The following is a 24,818-nucleotide window of genomic DNA, read 5'->3' on the forward strand; positions in this document are numbered from 1 at the left end:
GAAAATTTTGATTATTTTCATTTACCATAAACTTTAAATTCTTTCATTTAAAAGACCTTAGGTCACCTAAAAATTTTATTTTTAAAGCCTAACAGAAATGAAAGAACATTTCTTGCTTTTTTCTCATGATGTATAATTTTTATAATACATATAAAAAATCAAGACTTATTACAGCTGAAATTATTAAGTATAAGTGATTTTACAGCGGTACTATTTATAGATTAAGATCTAAATAACAACACTTCTGATAAAGGCAAGAATAAAGGTTTGTTCTTAGAAAATATTGTTCTTTTTTTCCTAATGATTCTACTTGGATTAATAAAAGGTGATCTTTCTCCTAAACCTTATGCATAAATATCTTGAATCATTTTTAGCGTGAAACTGGAAAGGGACCTGTGATGTAAAACAAAGTATTCAACCAAGACATAGCCTGTACTAAAGACTACTATAATTATAAGTAGACTACGATAAAACTTATGGACAGAAATTTGTACCTTGAAGCATTAAATGAATATTTTAGAAATATGTTTGAAGACTAATACAAAAAAAAGATGCATCATTAGCGATTGTATTTTTCAATGTATTTCTTTCAGGTATCATCAGAACTGCATTGCCAAACATGAACAGAGAAAACAGGGAGCAGTACCAAGTAGTTATCCAGGCAAAGGACATGGGAGGCCAGATGGGTGGATTATCAGGGACCACCACCGTGAACATCACTTTGACTGATGTCAACGACAATCCACCTCGCTTTCCCCAGAGTAAGCTGCATTTAATAGTTGACTTGTGCTGTAAGAGTTAAGCAGTCACCATCTGGTTTAATTTAGAGTAAATCTAGATTATGGGGCACACATAAACAAAAGGCTTATGTGCTGATTATTATTATTAAAGCAGTATATTAAATGTTACAGCATTTGTTTGTTAGAAGACAGTTACATGATCAAATATAACTGCAGTAAATCTGGAATACCTCCCAATAATATGGGGAGCAATAGTAGGTGGACTCATAAGAGCATTAGAGCAATGTTTTTTTCTTTCCATACCTATTGCTTAAATCCTACATGCTCTCCCACTGGAAAATAAAACATGTTGTAATTCTAGATATGCAGAAATGTTTGAATTGAAGTATCTGCTTAAGTATTTAATCATGAAGAACGTGGAAAAGAAATTACTTGAAGGGAATCAAACAGATTTGTACTTTTTCAGCTATAAGAGCTATAAAACATCATAGAAATTTTCCCAAATTAAAGTAAATGACATTTAACTTTTTTAGGGTTTTTTACAGCTTTATTGGAGGTTTTTATAATGCTTTTTGCCTTTTGATAATACAGCTGTCAAGACTTTTTATCCTCAAACTAAAATGGTAAAATGTTCTTGGTGTCTGTCTAATATGGAAATACTAAACTATGTAACATCAAACTTGTAACAGTTAAGCATTTTAAATACATTTGAGGCCTTTTGAATAAATTGAAGTTGCAATACTTACAGTATGATTTAGACTTACTTGATACGTAAAGGATTTAGAGTATCCTCACCACATATTTTATACGTTCTGTATAATTCTACTCAATCCAGTAGTTACTGATGCACTCTTCTGGATCAAAATAACAGAATCAGCTTCAAATTATGCTCTTTATGGCACAACTGGAGTATGTAATTTTGTTCAATTAAATATTGCAGTTAATATATATGTGTTTAGCTGTTTCGCAGCACGTCATTTCATTTACACACTTGAAATTAAAAAATCATGCACCATTGAGTAATTAGAATTTGTGCATTTCCACAAGGGTTCTGTTCTGAGCAGAATTTATTGTTACTTTATAATTTTATTTTCTTTTTTTCCCCCCAACTTTTTTGTTTATTATCTTTATTGTTTCCCTTTGTATATAGAAGATTATGGTATTTCCATTGGTGTGTAGGAGAGGAATGCTGTATTACTCCTTTCTGGACATACTGAAGAAGACCACTCAAAGAGGTGTCATGTTCAAAGCCTTACAGAAGAAAAAAAAATGGTTAAACTTAAGACAGCATAAAAGACTCAAAAGTGCATATTTATGTTTTTCTTTCTTTTTTCTTGTTTCTTTAAGAGTGTACTAAATTAGAAGTCAGAATGATGGAATCAACTTTCTGGACCATTTTTACATGACTTACCTGGGAGTCCAACATAATGTTTGAGTGAGAGGTGGATTTGATGTAGCATCTCTGCATTTTTCTTTAATGCCAGTTTAAATCAGATGTGTCATTTGCTTTAAGGAGACTTAATTTTACTCTCATGGGCTTTTGATGTTGGTTTTTTTTCTCTCTACTTTCTCTCTGACAATTTCTTTGTTAGATATAAATGGATGTTTCATTGAAGATCAAAAATAAAACATTTACAAAGATGACACATTTTACTAGATATATGAAAGTAAAAATAGCTATTGACTATTTTTTAAAAAAATCTTTATATTTAATCTCAAAATGCAGATAGACATTATAATGATTAATGGTTTTAACAGAGTTCAGTAAGACTGCTGGAATTCAAACTGATTAAGTTAAACTATTCTTTTTCTATTCCATTAATAAAAAAATAGATGTATTAGGTTCATGAGACCATAATGTTAATATCATATTTATAAATTACCAGACTAAGTATTAGAATGCCCATTATGTTTCCACAGGACTCAGCATATTACAGCTATATGTTTCAATAAAATTTTTAATAACAGCTTAAATGTCTCCCACGAGAAACTCATATTAAAATTGTGGAAAATTCTACATATTGTATTGTATCGTACTTTCTCCAAAAAAAATATATATACATAAGAACCCCTAATTCCTCTGTTGTTTAGATTATGAAGCAAAGATTCTTCAGAATATTTTTCTCATCTTAAAAATATACTAAAACCCACATAGATAATGGTGGTGATGAGATTGAAAACTTTTTCAAGGTCCTACAGAAAGGTCTTCAAAGACCTCAGACACTGGATCTCTGTTTCAACAGTAATATTTCCAAGTGTTCTTAAAAGTAAGGAGATAGTGTTGATCAGTCATAAACAGAAAATGTGATTTATGGACTTAGAAGCCTGATTCTGAATGAAACTCAGTCCTGGCTGATTTATGGCAGCCCATGTCTCCTGTGAGACTATAGCCTGTAGTACTTTATAATATTTACCTTTACATTATATGGCTATTCAAGAGTGAATGGGAAGAAGGGTAAACAGCAAAATAAGATTGCTTTTTCTTTCTTTATGACTGACTGAAGTATTTGCAATCCCAAGTGTGTAGACTTTAATCTTCGAGCTGATTTCTGCTCTCCTTAGTATATGGAAAAGTGTTCCTTTCCTTGATCCTCCCATTTCTTTTCCTGACAGACAAATTAAAGGACATCATTCACTGGAGTAAATGCAAAGAGTTGACTATTTTCCTTGAGAAGAGAGAAAGAAGAAATAAGACTGACAGCAGAGTTTTGCAAGGATAATTCTACTTTGGTGTAGTTTGTATTCTGATGCAGTGTCTAAAGCTGCACTGCATCCCATACTTAGTCAAAGCATTAAATGTCTTCAGTGACAAAAATAATAAAATGAAGTGTCTCATACTATGGTGGAGATTTCTATAAATGGATAGGGTAGATTAAAAATTATCTTTTAGATTACAAGTTTCTGGTTATTTTCACTCTCTGTTTCCACTACCTTATTAGCAGTTCATGATACGAGCTCTTACCACTGTAGACTAAATTAATGACTTGGGTATTGCACTGGGAGTCAGAGTAGTGTCCACAAGGCATAGCTTGGAGATGTAGTTTTAAGCACTGCAGAAAAAATCGTGGGGAGTAGTTGACACCTCATAAAAATAATTATAACATATAAATATTAATGAAGGATAAAATAAAAAAACAAACCAGTTTTTCACCATAGTGTCCTACAGTACTGTTTAAGTACTAAACTGGTGCTAATTTTTTCCTTTGGTTTTGTTTTTTTTTTTTTTTTTAAACCATTAGGTGATTACAGGGAGATTTCTCTAGTAGTGAAGCATACAGGTTTATGTATTAGAGAAAGGTAATGAAAATGTTAGAGAAAATGCAGGATAAAGTACTAGATTGAACATCAAAATGTGGCTGAGCAAAAAAAACCACATATAAATAGAATGTGGGTTGCACACAGCCATAAAGAATTCATTCTGCTGCTATATGTCAGTTTCATATTAAAAACTGCTTAAGTAAAAATAAATGAAGAAATTGACTTTCAATATTTCAATATTTTTCATTCAATATTTAATTGTAAACTAAATGTGAATGCATTTATTTTTTAATTTTTGTCTTTTTTTAGGCTTGTCAGATAATGACATAATCAAACAGAAAAAAATAACTCTGTAGAAGCAGAAAAAGATCTCAAATGACCCAATGAATAATAGGCATTTTTTATAGTGACTGTCACTCTGTAGCTGGCTTGTAATACACCAATAATCTTCAAATGGCTCATGCTTTCCTGCAGATATGTTAAAAGTCATGTTGTCAGTGACCTTCCCATACAGCCTTGCCATTGCTCTCTCCCCATGATTCTTCTTTATTGCACAAAACTGATAACTCCCATAATGGACTTTTCTGTACTACTCATTTGTTGCAATGTATGTATGTGTTGCTTTTTGGGTGCCCTGTTCAACTTTTTACTGTTGAGGTTGCTGCCCTTTACCACTTCCACTTCTGTGTTATTGTCAACTAAAGTATACTTCTAACTCATTTAACTTAGGTAGTCTCTAAGTAGAACAGAAAACCTTGGAAAACTTAACTAAGGCCAGAGAAGAAAATGTTGCTCAAGAGAGAGTTGATGACTTCACTTTCATCTTTGGAATGATAACAGTAGATTTTAATCAATTTTAAAATATTTTTATGAGAATTCATGATAGTGCATTATGTCCCCAACATGTTTTTTCTAGTGTATGTTCCAACAGATGGGACCAAAGATCTCAACACTTATTTACAGTTTTCACACTAAGACTAGGACATAGAATGCTAAAATATATGGCAAGATACTTTTTTCAATTTACTGCAGCATGTCTAAATGATGGCAGTTTTATTCCTCTGTATTTTATCAGCTGTATGACGCCGCAATAAAGGGATATAACTGAGATAGAAAAAGTAGCACAAACCAGGAACTGCAATATTCACAAGCTTATTTGAGTATGAATTAACTGCTTTAGCAAGTATAGGCACAATTTCTGCTTGTAGATTTTTAAAAATCCTCCCCCTGTATTAATGGGTTATTCAGACTTATTTAATATGATATCTTACTATCTATTTTTGAAAGCTGAAATGTCAGTCTCCTGCATAGAATTGGCCAGCAAAATCAAGGAATTCTATTCTTGTTATTGCTTCCATGACAAAATACATGTAAAATATATCTCAAAGATTACCCTTAGATATTATGGGGTAAAAAAGAAGAGTGAAACCTGGCAAGAACACAAAGCAGTCTTTCCAGATGATATTTCAGGAATGAAAGAAAAATGAGGACAAGAAAATTACAAGGAAAAGAAAGGCAAGAAGGTTGCAGATATAGTTGATTCTACTCTGAGATAGAATAAGGGTCCTTCTCAACCCTACTTTTCTATTAGTGTTTTTTCTACAATTTTGTTTTCAATCTTCTATATAAAGCTTTCCTCTGCATAGTTCTCTACCTCATATTTTGTCCATCCTCTCAATATTAAATAGCAAGTTCTCTAGAATAAAAAATATACAAAATTATGTTATCAGCTATTGTGTCACACAATGTTACTCCATGCATGTATACCAGCTTGTGTGAATCCTGAATGGCTCTTTGTCTCTTTGACAGGTACCATCCATCTCCGCATTCCTGAGTCCTCCCCGGTTGGGACAGCCATTGGCAGCGTTAAAGCCACAGATGCGGACACTGGAAAAAATGCAGAAGTAGAGTACAGAATTATAGATGGCGATGGGACCGATATGTTTGATATTGTGACACAGAAGGACACACAGGAAGGCATCATCACTGTGAGAAAGGTGTCTATTAACAGCATTTGCTAAATTATGTTGATGTCAATGTTATGTCACAAATGTTCATTGCTTAGATCATGTGATAACACGTGCTAACTGCTGAACATTTGCAAGCATCCCCCATCAGTGACTGAAAGGTACTATTTCCTATTAAGATTAACTTGAAATAAAAGGTGGTGACCACCTCTAAGATGCAGCGTAGGTTCAAAGCATTGTTGCCAGCAAAGTATGAAAAAGTAGACCAGCCCCAGTGTGTTAGCACTAATTATCTCTGTGATTTCAAATGCAGACTTCTTTAGTACTTATGTAACCTATTTTCTTCAGCAAGCAATCAGCAGCTCACTCAGTACTGAAAGACAGAGATTTTCCTTCTCTGTGAGATTCTCATCTACTTAAGTGACCGATGTATGCCAGAACAGACTTGAGTTGCAAGCTATATGGTTTTGTTCCTGTTTCCAACATATGAGAGGATTACCACTTGAGCAAAGTGTATGTAATGATGGTGTTCCTGTTCCAGAGCTAGCTTTAGTTCTACCTTTTGTCTTGCATTGTCAGAGCACTTTCAGATGCTTGTCTGGGAAGTCTAAGATCTCACACATAGAAGTGCCACTCTCCTGCTCCTCAAAAATTTCCCTTCCAGAAGTCCCCTTGGTCCTTGTCTTTGGGATTTTGAGATGTGCTTCCAAAGAAAAGATATTCAGGCATGATTTTTAACATAAAGTGCTGTTTATATTAGCTTTCCAAATGAATATTATTAAACATAGGATAATGAAATAAACAGTGATACAAAACATAACTCCGCATCTCTTGATCATGGCAACCAAGGAAGTGGTAAGTTCTGCCAAGAGTGTTCCTTTTTAATTTCTGTGTTTTATGGTGTTCATAGTCAGTGTAGTTGTTTATCTGGGAAAAAATGAAAAAAACAAAGTTTGAGATCTAATATTTTTCCTAGAAGTCTGTGGAGGCTTCTCTGGAGATGCTCTTTTCTTTCTTGCTTCAGATTTTTCACACAGACTATTATATTAAATCAATAGCATCTTGAAAAAAAAAAGTCTAGTAGCTGAATCAAACATAAAAAATTTCCTAAATTATAATATAGCAGTTCCAAAAATGTCACCAAAAAATACTAATGAACAAGATCGTCTGATTTTGTCATTAACAGTCTGACAGAATTTGCATTTTTCATGATGCTTTCTCAGTGATGAATAAGTAGTTTATTCAATACCACAGACAACAGCACTAACAAGCAAGGAAGGAGATGAGAATGCTCAGTTCATTGATTTATTAAAATACTTCCTTTTTTATTATTATTATTTATCCACTTCGATTGTAATTTCTGTTTTCAGTGGTGAATAACTACAAATAGCTTGTGTTCCTTTACAGAGCCTGTAAGTTATTAAGTCAGAATTTATTATCTGCTGTAAAAGAAATTTTTCTATACAAACTTTTCTATACAATTTCTCACAGGCAAAATAATTGATTTTCCACAATTTCATATATTTGGGCAAGAGTTTTATTCATTACTGTTGATGTGCTGGAATTCCTGTATAAGCCACAGGTTTCATATCCATGTTTTGCATTGTAGATGGCCGAGATGTCCAAATTGGATGTGAATGTTGTAGTAGCAAGTTTACATGTTCATGGTGCACATTCTGTCAAATTAAACCAATTAGAACGAATCAGGACTAGCATGTCTTCTATGCTTTTAGGCTTGAAGCCAGCCTCCCTTAACAGCTGAATGATGCACTTTACAGACACAGCAATAGCCTCAGATCTAAGTTAAATAGTTGCATTTCTCAATTGTATTCATAGATACTCTCCCATCTGCTCTGACTACTTTCTTAAAACAAGTCTGGGTCAGTGGGGAAACTTATTCTTTCACTGGACTGCATCTTTCTGCTTTTGAATAGTGTATTTAAGTATCTAACCTGTCACTTCAGCATCTTTCGTGAACATTAATTAGTATTTAAAAGCAGCTGGGTAGAAAAAGATAAGTCATCAACCACCCATTTTGATGAATGAAAACCACCAGTTCTATATCTCTCTGAGATTCTGTGGGAGTTAATAAAATCTTCTTTGTGTCAGAAAGGCAGATTTTCAGCTTGCTCATTTCCTTAGAATCATTAATTAGCTAACGCTTTTCATCTATGACAGCTAGAAAAATTTGAAGGAATAGAATTCTTTTCTATCCAATATGATTTCTAATTATAACTGTGAACTGCTCCTCCTTCCATTTTAAAAAGGAACTACTGACAAAAATGTCAAATATATTTTCAAAAAAACCCCCCTCTGATGTTGGATTCATTAAATTAAATGAAAAGGAACAAGATTAAACCTTACTGTTCCTCTAGATATAGAGAGCTTTGACACACACACACCTTCCTCAAAAGACACCTAAAACATTCCTGATATTTAAGGCCAGCTACATAAGTTTGACAATAAGAATACTCTGGCCATTTTTATTATCCAGGAGTTCTCAGTATTTCCTATGAAATACAGGTATCAAATACCTTGTTCTGGAATGTTTGTATTTCCAGACAATATCTCAAGCATTTTAAATGATTATATGATTGTTTCAAATCCACATTCTTGTGAAACAGCTGCAAAATTCCCTGAATAATTGGTTAATTTGCACTGAAAATATTTTGGTCATTCGTGATGAGATAATTTAACTAATATTTAGGAAAATATACTTCCTCTAAAAACAATGGTAATTTCTTATTAGACAAAGTGAGTCCTGTGGTGGGGAACGTATTGTGTTAGTGTTCCCACAATGCAGGGCAGGGTCTGATAAAGCTTGAGCCCTCTTTTGTTTCCATTATGTATATAGGTCAATATCTGTCAAAATGTAAATATAATTTAATAAAATTTATCGCAAATTTCATTTTTAGCCACTGGACTATGAGACAAGACGACTTTATACTTTGAAAGTAGAAGCTGAAAATACCCATGTGGACCCACGTTTCTATTACCTTGGGCCTTTCAAAGACACAACTATTGTGAAAATCTCTGTAGAAGATGTAGATGAACCTCCTGTTTTCAGCAGGTCTTCTTACCTTTTTGAGGTGCATGAAGATATCGAGTTAGGAACAATAATAGGAACAGTAATGGCACGGGACCCTGATTCTGCCTCAAGTCCAATAAGGTAATATACTTCAGTGTCTGTAAACACATTATTTGCTAAAGAAATTAAGATAAATAGTAATAAATCATGAATTTCACATAGAGGCTTTTTCTAATATTTATTAGTGTCCCAGAGAAAGACAGAACTGAGAATGGTGCTGTTTGTAAACCTCCAAACATGTCAGGCAACAGCAATTTATTTGCACGCAAGAGACACACAAAATCTTTTCCAGCGCTTCAATTCATAGAAAACTTGATTTCAAGTAGGCCCTTCAGGATTGTTTCTTGCTTCACACTGTGAAAAACTTCTAGAGTGATGATGAAATAAATTCTAGTCTTCAATAAAATTAATATCATGTATGAAGTAAAATGAAATGCTAATCATACAAGCCAAGTAGTACTATCAGAAGTTTTAATTGGCTGTTCTAATTTCCTTTTTTGTTGTTGTTGTTTTTGTAGTCATTTTGGTTTTGAATTGTTTGTTGGAGTTTTATTTGTTTTTCTTACATATTTACTGTGATTGTGTGTGGTGGAGAGAACAAACTGCAGCCACCAAAACCATACAGATACTATTTTCATATAACAGCATTTTTTTTTAATTTGGCTCAGTTTATTTAAGTACTGTAAGTGAAACCACTTGATGAACAGTTTAGATCACTCATAAATTTTCATAGAAACAAAAACATTTGTTTCTGTTGTACTGTACAAGTGTACTATATAACTTTTTAAAAAATGCGGCCTAATTCTGACACATATTCTGATAAACATTCTGTATTTGGCAAAATCCTAAATTTAATTCCACATCAAAGGTTCAATTCTAATTTTAAGGCAATGTTAAATGTTAGCAAAAAAAAAAAATGGAGGAAAGAGCAATTTTCTGATACTAGTTTGGCATCACCATATCATGTTGGTGGACATCTTGCCTGCAGAAGTATGGCAGCTATATAGGAGGTCCTTTAACATCTGTGCATGAAAGTGAAAGTTCTGCATGTGAACTTATTTCTATACAGGTTTTTTTAACTTGATCTCAAGTGAAATAGTAGAAGCTGAGCTTATATCAATACTTTTGAAGATCTTGTAAATTAGCTGTCAGTCTCAGTCTGAAGAAACATTGTATCAAAGACCATTTTCCTTTCAGGATTAAAATAATTATTTAATTAATATCTTTATATTAACATTTGAAGTTCTGATTTTTTAAAATACATTTTTAAAATATATCATATATTTTTGTAAAATCTCCAATTATCAAATATTACACAATTATATCAAATTTTTAAAATTCAAATTTTAATTCCTTATTCTATGGAGCTAACCTTCAGAATTTTCAGAAATGTGTATAGAAACTAAATATGTCTTTTCAAAACTAACCTTTGTACTGTAGAACATAAAACCTATACTGACTTGTGAAATATACGTTTTCTTTGACTTTCTATGATTTTGACAATGCTTTTTATTTCTTAATTGTATTTAGGTTTTCTCTGGATCGTCACACTGACCTTGACAGGATATTTAACATTCATTCTGGAAATGGATCCATCTATACTTCTAAGCCACTTGACCGTGAGATATCACAGTGGCACAATCTTAGCGTTATAGCAGCTGAGATTAGTAAGTCAATTTGCTTTTTCCTTTCAGTTTTCCTTAGCCTGTAAAGTTACAGCTGCAACTTTGTGATGAAAATAAAACCCCTCCTTTCCTTGCCCCATGCCCCTTTCTACTAGATGTTCTGGAAAAGTGAATTGTGGGTAGCTAACAGCAGCTGTCTCCTCATTGCTCTTGTTCTCACCTACATCCATCACTGACTTTTAGGGTCTAAGTTACTTCTGAAATGTTAGCCAATTAAATAATAAGACTGGAGTAATTATGTTTTATTCCTTTTCTTGGAGGACAATAACATGATTTTGCTGTTAAAATAGCTGAGTTTAGCATGGCAGCCTGTGTTTTTGTCTCTATCGTTTTCTTCATTTCTTTAGAAATACTTTCATTATCTCTTCCTATGGTATCTACACCTACAGCTCTTAGAATCAATCTTACAAGTTCCATCGAGTTTGATCCCAAAGCTGTAGCATTTCTTGGACCATTTAAAATATCTCTCTCTCTGTAGATATTTTAATGTTAACAGTATAAAGAGAAAAGCAGATATCCCCCTAAACCTACTACATTATTGAGATTAGCTTTAATCAATGGACAGAACATTTTCTAAGGGACAAAGGTCTGATCTTTGAAATCAGTTATTAACAATTACTTCCTTTCAAAGTCACTTATTTTTAGGGCTAGTTCTATATCAGTCAAAAAAAAAAAAAAGGAAAACATACTGACCAGCAGTGAAGTGTGGCTGGCAAGAACTACACTGGAGAGAACTGAATGGAACACTGTGTCCTGCCAATTAAACATTCCGTGTAAAAAAACCAACCAAAAAACTGTAGTTTTTTTCAAAACCCTTTTTATTCTTGTCATGCTTTGTCCTGAGCCTGCAACCATCCAGATTGCTGTCCAATGTTATACAAATCCTTTTCAGATTTATATAATGATGAAACTTAGCATCCTTGTATGACTGTATCTTAGTGCTAAACTCATTTCCTTGTCAGGAAACTTAGAGAAAATTTATATTGTGGACATATCTGGAGTAGCTAGCATTCTCCAGAGAGGTAGGTAAGTTTTGGAGAAAGAGGCGAAGAGGGAGATTTAGGCCTTCAAATATTTTAATATGTTACCTATGAAGCATGACACAATGAGAAAGCAGTGTTAAAACTGATTTGAAAAGCTAGTACAAACATGCAGAAGCCTATGAAAAACTGTGTCCTAAACCTGGAAATTTAAACAATTCAGGATGTCAAAAAGATCCACATCACACTCTTTAACAGAGGTGTTACTGATAACAAGGAAATGTAATTCCAGCTGCTCCTAAATATCTTTTATTTTATCTGAAGCAGAAGAAAAGCAGGGGGAAATCAGTAATTTGGAACAATCTGTTACTGTTGTTACTTATCCAATTCCATTAATGTTGCAAAATCATATAGTGTTTAGCAACCATCCAGCAGAATTCCAAGAAACGGCTGCACTTTTTTACACCCAGGCATTATTTCATATTTTGGTGTGGCAGCAAGATCAGCAAGTGAGGACAGGGACACTTGTATTCCTGAACTAACCTAAACTAACAAAAGAGCACTCTGAGTAATAGTAGGATCTTGGCATTTGGCAAGGGAGAGGTTATTCTTGTTTCTTAACCTAAGGTCTGAAAACCTACATTCATATTTTAAAAGTCAATTTAAACATAAAAAAATCTTATTCTAATAAATTCTTTACCAAATATTTGGAGGGTTACTTTCATTCATTTTGTTGGAATTTCTTTGAGGGCCAAGAAAGGAAAGTCAGACGAGTATTTTTCAAAATATGTATGCATGTCATCAAATAAATTACCTCTATCCCAGCCAAAACCAACACAATGCACAAAGTCAATCATGTCTTTCTCTGTAAAACAAACTAGATCACAAAGAATTTTAAAATTAGAAATCAAAACCGTGCAAGACCTTGAGCCCACCAAATGATCAAATTTTTTATTGTAGTAGTGGGCATACTTTTCATACACAGCATTTGAATATATTATTAACAATTGCAGCCCCCTATCTTCATGAAAAACTTAATTGCTCACTAGATCCCAATACTTCAATTTTTTTACTCTACACAAATAATTTCCTTATTTTCCAGAAGGACTTATTCTGACCTGTTACTGGTTTGTATGCTAAATATTGACAAGATTCAAACTTCATCTTGCATGTGTATTGCTCATGAAATTTGGAAGAAAACAGAAAACTCTTAATAAGAAAATAATCTCATTTTTCTTCTCTCTTACGCTGCCAGACAACCCCAAAGATACTACTCGTGTTCCTGTCTATGTAAGAATTTTGGATGTTAATGACAATGCCCCACAGTTTGCTGTATTCTACGACACTTTTGTCTGTGAAAATGCAAGAGCTGGACAGGTATGCCTTTGATAAACACTTCCCACTATCCAGTTTTGCTACAGCACTCAATTGTAGCTCATTCTTGCCTATTGCTTGGGAAAAATCATATCCAAAATAGCTTTTGAAATGTTAAAAATGAAAGCGAAGTAGCTCTGTAAATGAGGCTTAGAGTGAAATCTCAATATTTTACAAGCACATCAGTCTTTCAATCACCATTTTTCCTTACAGAACCCTGTACTGCTGTTAAATCTGGATGAGATATGTCCAAGGCATGGTCATGATTCACTTTGCCATTAATTTCACAAAGTAGGACACTATATGTAACTAAAAAGTTTGATGTATATTTTCAGTAATTCTCCAATAGCAAAGTTTATATATATTTCAATCCACACTGACTGTGATTACAAACTATAAAATCTGTCACACTTTTTTTTTTTTAATTGTTGAATTTCTTTTTCATTATCACATCAAAAATTTCTGAAAAGAAAACGTACATTTTTTAAATGGTAACATAATATTTTCTTTTGGTTCTTAGAGGCTACACAATGTGTACTTCAATTAAGGTGAAATGACTGTACTTCTTAATACCTAAATCCCAACAGGCAGTTGCTTATTAGAACTGTTAAAAAAATGTTTTCCTATTACATGTCCCAGAGCATAATCAGCCAGTAATAAAACCTTTTAAATGGTAGCAGTGCAACCCTTTCAGCACCTTTGAATAGAATGTGGTAGAAGTGCCAGCTTGTCTTAACTGTTGGAGTCCCACAGGTATAACATTCAGGTTGTATTAAAAATTTCACATCCAGGTTGCCATTCTTCCTTCCAAAGTGACATCAGTTGGAACTTAGAACAAAGAATTTTAGGCCCAAATTTATAATGCATAAAATATCTAAAGGTACTGAGCAAGTGCATTTGTCTGCTATGACAGTCGTAAGAGAATTCAAGCTGTTAGATAAAGAGAAATCACTGGCTAAAAATGTAGAATTTTTGACAGTTCAAGTGTCTACTATAAATGCTAAAATAATATTTTAATCATTTTCAATATGCCATATGGAATAAGAATTGTAAAAGAAGAACACTGAATTTTCCTCTTCCAGTTTCACAAAAGAAAATCCTGTGTTAAAAAAGTCATATATATAAAAATGCATTAATCCACAAATTTTACTCATCTGAGATTTCAGAATTTTTTCTGTGCAGGTTCTAGAAGGTACAAGAAATGTTAATAGAACAGTTACATTTACAGATAAATGTATTTTGAGGAACAGGTGGGTTTTTGTGCTATCTAGACTATTGATGTCAGTGTAACTTGAAAGTAAATATAAAAGTTATTTCTACATTGCATTGTTTTTCTGTTTACTTTCAGAATAGGCCATCAGTTAAAAAGTTGAATAAAATAGCACTAATCACTTATAACTAATGAATGAGATGCTAAGTAAGTTTACACATCCACAAATGCTTATTTGTTATAGAGCTCAATAGTGTCTTTATTAGAAAAAAACTGCCAAATTTATTGAAAGGGCAATAAATTTATATTTATTTATATTTATATAAATATAAACATTTTTTAAGAAATCTGAGTTGCAAATGATTGCTTAAAGAAAACAATTTACAGCAAGAGAAAAAAAATGTAATGCAGGATAACATGAATAATCTATTTGAATGTAATTATATTCTTCTTCTTTACTGGCAGATCATAAATAAGACTTGTTATTTTTCAAATTCAGTCTGTCCTGAGACAATCTAATCAATCCAAACTGAACATGGTTCCTTTAAGCTTGATTCCTCCCACATTTCTGCTGTTCTTCTTCCCTTTCAGGTTTTCATGATTAGGTTTGATCCATGAAATTTATATCTTCTATTAGGCCACTGAAGCTAATGATGCTTCATCAGTCACAGATTCTGTGGTATTCATTTCAGTATTTGCCATCTGCTAAAGACAGACATTGTAATGAATATTACACTTTTCCATTTATTTGATTTGTACAGAAGCCTAAATTTTATACATACATACATATAAATGTATATATATACACACACACACATACTATATATGATACCTAGGGATGTGCACATATATGTATGTATGTATATATACATGTATACAAACATATATGCAAATATATAGCAGGAGAGAAATGTGACTTTTGTAATCTGTGATTGTTTTCCTGCTTGCTATTACTGCTGATGTCAGATCGTACCGTGACCTTACAAACAATGAGGATATCCTATCTCAAAAAGCTCAAGCTACACACAAGCAGCACCTCTGGCAGACTGCTATTTTAGTGGTTGCCATTGTTTTGACCCCCCCAAAAATGAGGACAGTCTTGGTGTGATGGCATAAAGAGGAGACAGGCATTTATGTGAGCTACACAAGGCTGACTCAGTAAGTTCAGGGAGAGAAAGCAGCAAAATGCTCAGACTACTGCAGTCCTGGAACCCAAGAAGTTCAGCTGTCCTCCGCCCCCAGGTGAGAAGAGCCAGGAGCTGGGCATCTGGACAGATGGAATCCCACTGGTTTTGTCAGCTCCCAGCTGTCACACACATCTGGCAGCTCAGCTGCCAGTCTCCAAAGATCCTCTAACGTAAAAGACAAGAATCAGTTTAGAAAGCAGAAGTCAGTTCTGCCTTAGAAAGATTTTGCATGGAAGCTGAGTATATCTTTTCTATACATTCATGTTCCCTATAGTAATCGTCAAAAGAGAGGCGCTTCTCCCTTTGTAAATGACCTGCAAAAACAAAAGAAGGCAGGAGTTGACCTTGGTCAGCAGCCACGTGCCCACCCAGCCACTTCCTCCCTCCTTAACAGTACCGGGGGATAAAAGGTGAAAAAGAAAGTGGCTTGAGACAAACCTACCAATTACCATCACTGGCAAAACAGACTCAATTTGGGGAAATTATTTTAATATACTGTCCGTTTAAAATGGGGCAGGATGGTGAGAAAAAAAGAACTAAAGCACCTTCCCTTAATACCCCCCTCTTCCCAGGTTCACCTTCACCCCTTCACTACTGACTTTTTTCTTCTCGGACACTCCTCCTCACACTTTCTCTCCCTCAGTGTGAATATTTTCCATGGAGTGCAGTCCTTCAGCATAAATCTGCTGCAGCATGGGATCGCCTTCAGGTCCGCAGGGAAGCTCCTGCCCCGCCGGGGTCTCTCCCTGGCCCAGGGCCATCCCTGCCGGGTCTCTCCCGCCTCCGTCCCCGCTCCCGCTGTCCCCTCAGGCTCGCAGGGCTGTTTCCCGCACGGTTCCCCCGCTCAGCCCTGGCTGCCGGGCAGCGTTTTGCCCTCCCTTGGCCAGGCTTTCCCCGGGGCTCTCGCCCGCCCGCCCGTGGCTGAGGGGCTCAGCCGTGCCCTGCGCTGGGGCCGCTGCAGCCGCTGGCACCGCCTGGGCCCGGCCCGGGCAGCCCCGGCACTGCCCCAGCGCCAGCACTGGGACACCTCCACCTGGGTCAAGTACATTGTGATGTTTAAATGGCTTGCTCCTATCTTGCTGTTACTAGCCTTCATTTTACCAAGTCCGTACATGCCCACTCCCTTTTCACATGGCCCAATGTTATGTAAATAGGTCTAGCTCATAATGGATTCTCTTTCAAAGATATTTTAAAATATGAATGATGTAATCTATTTTCCTTTCCCCTATAACTTAATTCAGCATAGATTATATAAACACACTAGGTTTCTTGAACCTAGTTCTTTTTATGCTGCTCCTCATGCTATCAGCTCATTTGACCCATATAACAATCCTTATCAGAGGTGTTTTTCTCACCATAATCTTGCTCAAACATGGCTTTTGGGGTCTTTATATTTCCAGAAATGTCCTTGTTTTATTCACCAAGTGTCTCTCTAAAATTAGCTAAAATTCATATCTATTAAAAAAACTAAATTCCATGAAGTTGTTTTCTAGCATTCAGTTTTCTCTTCCTATTTTTCAGATGTTTTTATAGAAATTTCTTAAATCCTTTAATCCTGAAGTGTTATTTTATCTTTGTTTATTGCATCATGACAGTTTGTGGTCAATTTACTTGGAATTTTGTTCTTTCTTTTCCAGTTCCCCTGATTCATTCTTACTTTAGTTTCTTCACTATTTAGCCATAGATCTTGTATCTACCAGTGGTTTTATGGATATCGGAATTTTGTCTTTGTCTTAACTTTTTTCAGAAACTCTCAAAGGTTTTCTTTTGTTCACACTGCCAAGAAAAATTTTTGAACTGCAAATTGATGTAGGGTTTCTAAATAGTTCTGCTTTATTTTCCTTAATAGCACATTATATTTCCTTTTTTTGACCTGAATTTGAAAGCAACTGTATAGCATATTTTAGATAAAAACATCTACCTAAACAGTTGATAGAACTGATGCTTGAAGAGGTCCTACCAGGCAGAAAGATGAACTTTGTTGGAATAAGAAGACCATACAACAAACTTGTTTCTACAGGTTTATCAATTTTTTAGTGGCTAACAATCCTCATGACTACTTCCAGGCCCTTAATTTTCTGACTTATCTTAGACAGTAACATCCTTGGCTTCCCTGCAGTTACTGCTCTGTGGCATTTCTAGAAAGAATAAGCAACTTAAGAGTCTTATACCCTTATTTACAAGGTAATTGGGGTTTCCCAGGGCTGGCAGGTCTAAAAGGAAAAAACACTGTTTGAAACTACATCTAAAACAGGATATATCACATTAACATAGTAATCAATATTATCAGGAAACAGTTTTCAAACTGCAATTTAATGCTTCCAATTCTACATACTCTTTTTAAACGATGAGTATGGACACTCAGCAAATCGGTTGATTTTCATCAGCCCGACACCTGCAGCTGACCATATTCATGGTCTCTAGTTGTAAAGTAAAATAAGCTAGTGTTTTTCTGACTTCATTTTGTAAATATCTATCAAAACTCATATGCTAATTGCTCACTAAATAATTAAAATATTCATTCTTTAAAAACAAATAGTATTCTATGCTTGCATTATCAGTTTTGTTCATTTAGAAATTTATTGGAGGATTGTGTAAGAAAGCAGAGAAAGACAAAACTCCTGTTGAAAAAGCAAGGAAGCTGCTATATTAAAAGAAATCCCATCCTTGTCTGATCAAGAAATTTACTGCTATTTTCTGGATGGACAAGAAAGAAGTTGGGAGTTGGTCGTGCATTTGTTAAGGCAAAGAGGAGTGCATTGCAGCTGTTGATGTTAAAGATGATCAGACCTGACAAAAGCTGTGATATGAAGAGAAATGGCTGTATTTGGAAAAACTGGAAGAGGAAAACAAACAGGGTTTAACAAGTACACAGGGAAGGAGCAGTGTTAAAAATTAGATGTGATTCCATGGTTGAAAAAGCAGTGCAATTTAAAATGATGGATAAGAAATGAAGAATAAAAATGATCTAGACTAAAAGTTAATCTATTTTTGGAAGTTAAACTTAAGAACATAAGTGAAAATTCAAGCATGCATGCACAAAAATCCAGCTCTAAATTTAGTTTATATGCTATGGTATAAAAAAAGCCCCAGTCTGAAATTAAGCAATAAAGTTAAAAAATGCATTTTGCTTGGGAAACAATATTTTGCCACTGTTAGGTATAGAAATTTCAGTGAAAAAGCCACATATTCCTTTACCTGACAGATAAATAAGTGCTGACAAAGGGCTTGCCATTACTTTCCCCAAAAATACCCAAAATTTTTTGTAAGCATTGCACAAAGCTCTGAGTCTGAGTATGGGACTGACCTGGTGCAGCTTTCTCTGAGAATTGTGACACCAGATTCTCATCCCACTCCAAGGTGGTGCATCTCTAGGGTGTGCTACAATGTTTTACAAGAGCTGAAATATATGTAAAATCTAACTGGCATTTTTCATCTCAGGAATCATGTTGGTGTGTTCTGCTATATTAAGAAATAGAAAAACCATGTTTAAGAAAAGATGCTTTAATGTTGAAATTTAATTTGAAATGTTAACTTCCCTATCAAAAATACTGCTTTGATAAAATACCATTTCTATCACAAAAATAGAAAATGTAATGTGAATTACTGTCTTAGGTGTTGATGAGAATTTAAAATGATGAATCAACAATGAAGCACAAAAACTACTGGCTACAGCTCAAAACTATTTTTGGCAAGTTTTGTCCACTCTGTAGCTACAAAAATATAGGTGCGCATGTACTACCACATGAAAAATACAGATGTTCTTGTTGAAAAAAATCTATATAAGACACTTGTTGAGCATTTGTTTAGTTTTTATATTTTACCAATTAAATATTAAGTCAATATGTTTGAATGCTAAGTTATTTTAATGCTTTTCATCTTCTTTGATCAGACAGCTGTATCAAAAACCCAGGTGTATTTGGGTTTTTTTGTTGTTTGTTTGCTTGCTTTTTTTCCTGCAGCTTATTCAAACCATAAGTGCAGTAGACAAAGATGACCCTCTTGGTGGACAAAAATTTTTCTTCAGTTTAGCTGCCGTTAACCCTAACTTCACTGTTCAGGATAACGAAGGTAAAATTCATGCCTGTTCCAAGGAAGGAGTTTTATCTTTGCTGTCTGGCTACATTCCTGAAATACCTTTGCTTTTGATGTCTATCAATATGTAGAGAAGCTGTGAAGGTTGCTACTATCAAGAATACTTTACCTGAATGTTTGAGGTTTAGGACTTCTACATTTTTATCTGTGTAAGTGAGGCAAAAATGTGATAAAACAAATTATAAAGAAAATCAGAAAAGTTATGTCTTGGGGTAAGAGACAGATGAAATGTTTGACTGCAAAAGAATAAAAACCTTTCAAAAATTCCTTCAGCTGACAAGTTGAGATTTTTCACTTTAGCCTCTTGTCACATAGTTCTGATTGCCCTGGCCTGTTTTGCTTCTTTCTGACTGTTGATGAAATGGTTCTGAGAGACACTTTGGCTTTTCTTTTGATCCTTCCTCAATTGGTCTTTATCAGAGAAAATTTTCAGAAGCTTCTGTTGAGGAAGTGAGACTATGAATTTTGGCCTTCATTATCAGTATGACTAATGGAGAGGACTCTAAACTACAGAATTAAAAAATGAGAGGAGACATGGTATCAGCCTTCAAATGTGTCAAAAGCATAAAGGCAATGGGAATTATCCTCTACTCCTGATGAAGATTTCAGGAAGTAATAGACTACAAACAACAGCAAAAAAAAAAAAAAAATTCTAACAGTAGGGAAAGTGAAGTAATTAAATCAAATAGTTTGGGTACCCTATAAAGTCACTTGTGGGAAAACTATTTAAAGATGCATAAGACACATGATTTTTGATGTTGAGTGAAAACAAATAGTGTTAAAATACACAAAACCAGTGAAGGGAAGCAATAAAAGAAAAGTTTGTGTTTCACATTTTGAAGTCTATGAAAAAAAATATGATTTAATGTTTTAAATTAGGTCGTGAGTTCAGAGAGTTATAGATCTTGGTATTTCCTTGCTGTCTGTAATTATTTTCTTTCTTTTTGCAAATGGGTTATTTTAGTTCTGTCTGAAGTTTGGCTGTCAAGATAGCTAACCACATAGCTCAAGCAATCCACAACTATGATGAAAATTAAATTTTGCTTTTAGTCCACACTAAACCTGTTTTTTCTCTCTTTTGGACTAAAAAGTTAACAACTCTGGTGTTGGCTGACACTCTAGCATTGTGGCTCTAACAGTAGAAGAAATAGTCTCTCTGTGTTATTCATTCCTTCTCTTCCTTCCCTTTCCTCTGGCCACTCAGTGAACAGCTTTTGATGCTGAAGTATCCTGCATACAACTAAGACTTGTCTGCTACAGATTCAGTTTAGTAAGTTCACTTCTCAAAACTGTGCAGGAATACTTACCATCTTTAACATTTTCTGAATTCCTAAGTCAATTTCTATTAAAAAAAAAAAAAATCTACTTGATGTGCTGAGGTACATATTCATTGTTCTACAGTGTGTTGGCAGTGGTTTGGTGTAGCAAATCTCATACTGAGTTGACAGATAGCATTCCTGTGGGTGTTGTCACGGATGATCCACAGAAAGAATCTTCCAGAACAGAGTGCTTTTTGAACTGCGCAAAGCGGAAGGGTATTTTTTCTCAGTTGGCCACTGTATTTCAGGGTTTCAGCCCTGAACTGTAACTGTGTCACACACTGCATGCATTAATCTATGAAGCATTTTAAGCTTTGAGAAATCCTCTTTTCAAATCACACGTAAAAGTGGTGCAGAGGCACAGAGGAGCAGGCCAGATGTACCTAAAAAATTATAAATAGCTTTCTGATCAAATGGGAATGTTGTTAGAAAAAACAAGAGGTATCACTATGATATCAGGAATTATTTTTCAGTGATATAAAATATGATGATTTGCATCTACTATAAGTGGTGTGGTTTCTGTTCGTATAGTCTACAACAGTATATTTTAATCAATCTAGATAACACTGCCAGGATTTTGACAAGAAGGAATGGCTTCAGTCGACACGAAATAAGTACTTACCTTCTACCAGTGGTGATATCGGACAACGACTACCCGATCCAGAGCAGCACAGGCACGCTGACCATCCGGGTGTGCGCCTGTGACAGCCGGGGGAACATGCAGTCCTGCAGCGCTGAGGCCTTGCTCCTCCCTGCCGGCCTCAGCACGGGGGCACTGGTGGCCATTCTCCTCTGCATCATTATCCTGCTAGGTAAGAAGAGAAACACATCTCCTGCCAGGAACAAATATTTCAGTCCTGACTCATTCCACAAAATTATGCAGGTTGATAAAATTAATGATGATGGATTTTGCAAGAAGAACTTAACTGCAGTTTAAAATAAAAAGGAAAAACAAAGGCAAACCCTGTTTATCTGCTAATTGAACACTGTAAATAAGAATTCAAGGCCCAGACTGTTAAAATTATCAGTGTGCAACCAGAAGCTCATTTATGTTCTTTCATTAAGCTGTCCAAAAAAAAGTTCAGAGAGGATGAACAGTATAACCAAAAATTGCTTTCATGTCTTTCATTTTAATTTTTTTTTGAGGAAAAGTCTCTTTTTTATTTAAATAACTACTAAAGATCAATATGCAGTATATATTTCACATCTAATATAACAGTAAGCAGTAATTTTACTATATTAAAGCACTATCTATCTAGTGGTTTCAGTGCTGTAATGAAAAAAAAAAAAGGAAAATTTTGTAAAACCTCCATTTTGTGGTTTTCAGAATAACTCTCAATGACCTATAATTCAGCTGAAACCCACTTTTTAGCAATATCCTTTGAGCTTGAAAGAGGAAAATTATCTTCAGAATAGACCTGGCTATTTAAAGCTCATTACAGCTACAGAAAGAGCATGCAGACAAGCTCATGGTCCTGTAAAGCAGAGCACACAAAGCAAAATAGCTTTTTGATATAGACTTTACTGTGCCACTGTTATACAGATAGAGGTGTTTATCCAGTTATCAAAAAAATGAGTTGGTGAAATGTAGCTGAAATGTGGTTCTTGTACCTGATGGATTTGCTGCTAAGAAATTGTTAAATAGAGATCTTTACTCATTCTTTGTTTCCCTCTTTAAGTTATAGTGGTGCTATTTGCTGCTCTGAAGAGGCAACGAAAGAAGGAGCCTTTGATCCTCTCTAAAGAGGACATCAGAGACAACATTGTGAGTTATAATGACGAAGGCGGCGGAGAGGAAGACACCCAAGCCTTTGATATCGGCACACTGAGGAATCCTGCAGCTATTGAAGATAAGAAGCTTCGACGAGACATTATCCCTGAAACATTATTTGTGCCACGGAGGACTCCTTCGGCCCCAGACAACACGGATGTCCGAGATTTCATTAACCAAAGGCTAAAAGAGCATGACACGGATCCCTCTGCGCCGCCGTATGACTCGCTTGCAACCTATGCCTATGAAGGAAATGATTCCATAGCTGAATCCTTGAGCTCCTTGGAGTCAGGTACTACCGAAGGAGACCAAAACTATGATTACCTGCGAGAGTGGGGCCCTCGGTTTAATAAGCTAGCTGAGATGTACGGTGGAGGAGAAAGTGACAAAGACACTTCTTAACCTACAGTAGGCTACTTTTTTCTTTTCCTTTAAGCGGAAGTAATTTTACAGACACCTTCTGCACTCAACAGTATTTAACATTCAGGAAAATTTTCCTGCCACTCAGCACAATGGTTTCCTTTTAAAATTTGTTTTAAACTTGTCCATTAATGTCATTCATTCTTTCTAGTAGGATGCCACTTGGAATATATACAACATTTTATTTAATCAACTTCCAAGAGCCAAAGCTATGGAAATTCAGTGTTGTACATTTTAGTAAGTAAAATAAACAATATCTTACCTTCAGAAATTTGAACAGGGTGATAATCCCTTAAGCAACCTCATGTACAAGCCGCTTCTGTTAGGTACATGTCCTATCCCTGCAAGTGCAGCTTTTAAGATGGCAAAGAAGAAAAAAAATCCAGTATGTCCTGTTCTGTACATTAAAATAAAACAAAATGTACATGTGGTGTTAATAAGTGTAATATGCAGCTGGTTTAAAAAAAACGTTTGTGCAACTTCATTTCATCAAATTCTATCTGCCAATGTTTTATATTTATATTTTTGTATTTATTTTTAAAAAATAAACCAGTTTTTACAACTATGTTAATGCTTGCCTGCCTATTCTAGCCATGAGTTTCAAGCTTGAAGAGAACATGGAATTTCTACAGTGACATCACAACCAACTGCTAGTACTTCTGTGCTGAAGTATTCTCCATACACACAACACAGGCTGAAGTGCTTGTGCTTACTGAGAGAGGAACAAGCTATGCACTTACTTGCTCAAAAGTGCTATCTACAGTTCAATGCTTAAGAGAATTTTTTGTTATTATTTTTTAACTAAACTGATCATATTCTAGTCCAGAAAGATGAATTACTATCTTGAGTCAACTTGAATAGCCTTATTCTAAAAATATGCTGGCACAATTTATCTATCCAAACATACAACATTAGTTTCAAAATCTCAGTTTATTTGTTCTGTAGTTCTCCATTTTGAATCACAATTACATCATCAGAAGTGATCTGTAATTGCAACTGATACAGCGTAAAAAGATGCTTAATCATTTTTAAGCTCTTTTTTTCCAAAGACAAATCATTTGCTGACAAGCTACTATGTGTTGCATTTCAACCACCTTTAGAGCTGTCAATCTGAAGACAAAACATGTCACAAAAACCGGCATTCCCCTCCCCTCAATTTACTGAGGTTTCTCAAGTCTAGTAAAAAGAAACCTGAGCAACTAGCCAACTGTAACCAAAATTATACTTTAGATATTACAAAACAAAATAGGTACCCAAAAGCATTTTGAAATGTCTCTTCTTTTCTTTTAATCTTTACGTTACACAAGTTTTGTACTAGACAAGCACTGCAATTTTGAAATGCTGCTGAGATCAAGTAATTTCAGAGCCAAAGCAGTATGTTACAAGGTCTGTATTAGCTAGTGTGGGAGAAACACATCTGAAGGATTATTCCTCCTCTCTTTCTCTTAGCTGCTTATTGGCATAAAACCGAGAGATATTGGAAATATATTAGTTCTCTGAAAAGTGGAATGCTGCATTCTCTTTTAGTTGGATATTTCTTCTTCTTAATGGGTTGATAAAACCCAATGAAGTTGAAAGCTGAATACAGTACCATTATGCAATCTATTTTGGTGCAATAGAGACCAAATTTTTATTGACTTGATATCAAGTAAAACTATTTGATCTATTAAGAAACTGTGACTATTATGGATTTTTCTTCACTTCAATCAATAATACTTTTATTA

At 34.7% G+C, this 24,818-nt stretch overlaps 1 protein-coding gene across 2 annotated transcripts in view; it reads left to right on the forward strand.

Annotated features, from left to right (window-relative positions):
* The window catches only part of CDH10 (cadherin 10), a 61,138-nt gene extending 37,607 nt beyond the window's left edge, over nucleotides 1-23,531 (forward strand). Inside the window, exons 4-11 of one of the 2 annotated variants that reach the window (XM_069005889.1) lie at nucleotides 594-761; nucleotides 5,808-5,995; nucleotides 8,881-9,134; nucleotides 10,584-10,720; nucleotides 12,974-13,095; nucleotides 19,452-19,560; nucleotides 21,464-21,715; nucleotides 22,583-23,531. In XM_069005889.1, coding sequence (XP_068861990.1) covers nucleotides 594-761; nucleotides 5,808-5,995; nucleotides 8,881-9,134; nucleotides 10,584-10,720; nucleotides 12,974-13,095; nucleotides 19,452-19,560; nucleotides 21,464-21,715; nucleotides 22,583-23,076 — 1,724 coding nt within the window. In that variant the 3' untranslated portion in view covers nucleotides 23,077-23,531. The remainder of the gene's footprint in view (nucleotides 1-593; nucleotides 762-5,807; nucleotides 5,996-8,880; nucleotides 9,135-10,583; nucleotides 10,721-12,973; nucleotides 13,096-19,451; nucleotides 19,561-21,463; nucleotides 21,716-22,582) is intronic. The other variant, XM_069005890.1, reaches the window with a different exon arrangement.
* Nucleotides 23,532-24,818: the final 1,287 nt, after the last annotated feature.

Source organism: Aphelocoma coerulescens, chromosome 2 (genome assembly GCF_041296385.1).
Source record: "Aphelocoma coerulescens isolate FSJ_1873_10779 chromosome 2, UR_Acoe_1.0, whole genome shotgun sequence".
Lineage (NCBI taxonomy): Eukaryota > Metazoa > Chordata > Aves > Passeriformes > Corvidae > Aphelocoma > Aphelocoma coerulescens.